At 44.7% G+C, this 2771-nt stretch overlaps 1 protein-coding gene across 1 annotated transcript; it reads right to left on the bottom strand.

The window, feature by feature from the left end:
- LOC134405982 (uncharacterized) lies at positions 1 to 2323 on the bottom strand. The gene is made up of 3 exons (XM_063137211.1): positions 2259 to 2323; positions 1833 to 2162; positions 1 to 350 (listed from the first exon to the last, which is right to left on the bottom strand). Exons 1-3 carry the CDS (start codon positions 2302 to 2304, stop codon positions 1 to 3), a joined length of 726 nt encoding a protein of 241 aa, XP_062993281.1. The 5' UTR covers positions 2305 to 2323.
- Between the last annotated feature and the right edge of the window lie 448 nt (positions 2324 to 2771).

Raw genomic sequence — 2771 nt, 5'->3', positions numbered from 1 at the left:
TCACTGTGCTCCTCTAGCACAGTAATAAGTGCCTGTGTCTGCAGCTGTCAGAGAGTTCAGTTGAAGGTAAACCTCTTGCTTGGAAGAATCGGCTGAGAGAGTGATCCGGCCTTGGAGAGATGGAGCATACCTCCTGGCATCCTCAGGGTTATCCAGAAGGGGGGTTGTGGTTATGATTCCCATCCATTCCAAGCCTTTCCCATCAGGCTGCCGGATCCAATTCCAAGCATAGCTATCAAAATCTTCTTCATCAGCATTAGAAAATGTGACAGAACATGTCAGACTGAGGGTCTGTCCAGGCTTCACCATTCCTCCTCCAGACTGGACCAACTGCATCTCAGAGAGGACACCTTTAGAAACATATCAGAAAAGGTTACATTCATAGTGTAGGCTCATTTCATACTTGGGACTCAAGTGCATGGATTTTCAGGGGGAAAGGTGTCCTTCAGAAGATGCATGAAATGGATGGAGATGGTAACACTGATGTACCATGTAGAAAGTAGGAGAAAGTTGGTCTTGCACATGTCCTCTGTTCACTTAAATTCCTGAATGGGACCTTCGGTGTATTGGGTTAAGTATGAGAGTCCCATTGATATTACTGTGGTCCTTGCATGTGGTATGTGTCCTGGGAAATAATACAGTGGGTATATGTAATACAATAAGAATGTATGAGCTCAGGCCTATCCCTCCAAAATACTTACATAGTGGGTGAGCAATTAAGAAAAGGAAAGACCACACGAAAGAATTCATGATGTTTCCCAGTATTTCACCCCCTTATCTTGGACTGGCCTGATGAAGGATCAGAGAACTGGTATGTCTCTAAGAGATGGTACTTTCTGCTTAAAAAGGAGGCTCTTTGAGATGAATTTGCATATGTTTGTCAGTCAAAAGATATAAAAGTCTGCCATGATGAAGAAACTGGTGACTGTGGGTGTCTCTGCTGCCTCCTTTCAGATAAGGAGAATATGGCTTAGATTAGGGACAGTTTTCTGAGGCTTTGAAATCGAAATCATACAAAAGTAGAGTTGGAATTGGCATATAAGGAGCCCTGCCTGCTTTTGTATCTTGTCAGTCTAGTATAAAGTGGATATGAAGGTGTCTCCATATCAATTTTCCTATCCAGGGCTGGATCTATCACTAGGCAGAGTGAGGCTGGTGCATCAGGTGGCAGATGATGGTGTATGGGAACAAGGTGTTGGAGAAGAGAACTGTTGTCCAGGTAGCTGCCCTGCTCTCCTGAAAGGTGCTAATAATCTGATTTGTAGGCTGCCTTTCCAACCTGTCCTGACCCACAGCTCAGACAGACGGTCAAAATACGGTGGCCGAGCATGACATGGAGGCAGAGCATAGTACTACTCATGGGCCTCAAGGAAGAATTTAACATTAATGGCTTAACATTTGGTGTGGGCCTGGACTAGGGTGACCCTATGGAAAGGAGGACAGGGCTTCTGTATGTTTATCAGTTGTATTGAAAAGGGAATTTCAGCAGGTGTCCTTTGTAGGCATGCAGCACCTGGTGAAATCCCCTCTTCATCACAACAGTTGTGATGAATAATAAATTACTGTTTGAAGATTTCTCTAATTAAATAAATAATAAATACTAGTAGCATCTAGTCCATGCCCTTCAGCTGGCCTGGCCAGGCCTTGATGGCCTCCCAACAATGTGGATCATCCTAGGTGCATCTAACCCTATCCCTAAAAAGTCAAAGAGAGGGGAGTGATTTTCAGCACACGTGTAGCAAATTAGCTTAACAGAGGTCTTAGAGAAAGAGATTCAGTAGCTGCTAAACTAGTGGTTGATTTTGAGGATGGTTTTTGCATGGATGCGCCACTGCTCTGCTCCGCTGTGCGTCTTGCACAGTAATACACTGCAGTGTCTGCAGCTGTCAAGGTTCTCAACTGAAGATAGACTTCATTTTTGGAAGTGTCCCTGGAGATGCTCATTCGACTGCTCAGTGCTGGATTGAGCTGGGTGGTTGCTCCTGCTGCAGTGCTCCGAATGAACCCGAGCCATTCCAGCCCTTTCCCTGGAGGTTGCCGGTTCCATTCCCAGTAATAGTCACTGACTTGGGTACCAGAGACAGAACAGGTCAGTTTGAAGGAAGCTTCAGGCTTCATCTCTATTGGATCAGACTGAGTCAGCTGTGGACTGGAGGTGATACCTACAAAAAAGGGGCATAAATTAAGTCATCATCTGGATTTTCTTTGTGCTTGGAATAATTTTTTTTTAGTCCTTATCCTAAAAAACACAATCTTACCAGAGGGGATGCTTAGGAGAATGAGAAAAAACAAAATGGATGGCATATTTCTTTCTTTCTTTCTTTTCCTCTGTCTCTTCTCTCTATTTGTACAGAATGAATCTGTCTAAGGCAGGTCATGGAGGAATAACATTTGGGAATGCTATTTAAGGAGGAGGAGCCAGATTAGGATTTGAATACTGGGAGTCCAATCTAGCATTTAAGAAGGAGAGAGGAGTTGGACTGACCCATCTCCCCAGGCTCCCAAGCCTGAATTTACTGGGTAGCAGCAGTGGGTGGTTAGAATGCCCTGTGGGGGGCGGGGAAGCTTTTTCAATATACTGCAACACCAGTTTGATCTTGAAGGGTGTTTAGAAGTTCCACCTGGTGAAGATCAGTGTGGCTCATCTTTTTTTTTTTTGAGGGGGGGGGAGCATGATGTTTAAAACCCTGAAGGGCTTGGGATCTGGCTGTTGACTAAGGATCACCTTTTCCTGTCTGTTCCTTCTCTCACTCTGCTTCGGATAAGGCTGA

The sequence above is a fragment of the Elgaria multicarinata genome, chromosome 11 (assembly GCF_023053635.1).
Source record: "Elgaria multicarinata webbii isolate HBS135686 ecotype San Diego chromosome 11, rElgMul1.1.pri, whole genome shotgun sequence".
Classification (NCBI taxonomy): domain Eukaryota; kingdom Metazoa; phylum Chordata; class Lepidosauria; order Squamata; family Anguidae; genus Elgaria; species Elgaria multicarinata.
Note: the sequence above shows the minus strand (reverse complement) of the source record. Positions and strands in the feature narration are given on the sequence as shown.

Excerpts from the sequence above, each read along its gene's own strand:
- LOC134405982 (XM_063137211.1), bottom strand. The coding sequence starts at position 2,304 with ATGCCATCCATTTTGTTTTTTCTCATTCTCCTAAGCATCCCCTCTG. Across the intron at positions 2,163-2,258 it reads TCTCCTAAGCATCCCCTCTG|GTATCACCTCCAGTCCACAG; the intron begins GTAAGATTGTGT and ends CCTTTTTTGTAG. Across the intron at positions 351-1,832 it reads ACGCACAGCGGAGCAGAGCA|GTGTCCTCTCTGAGATGCAG; the intron begins GTGGCGCATCCA and ends ATGTTTCTAAAG.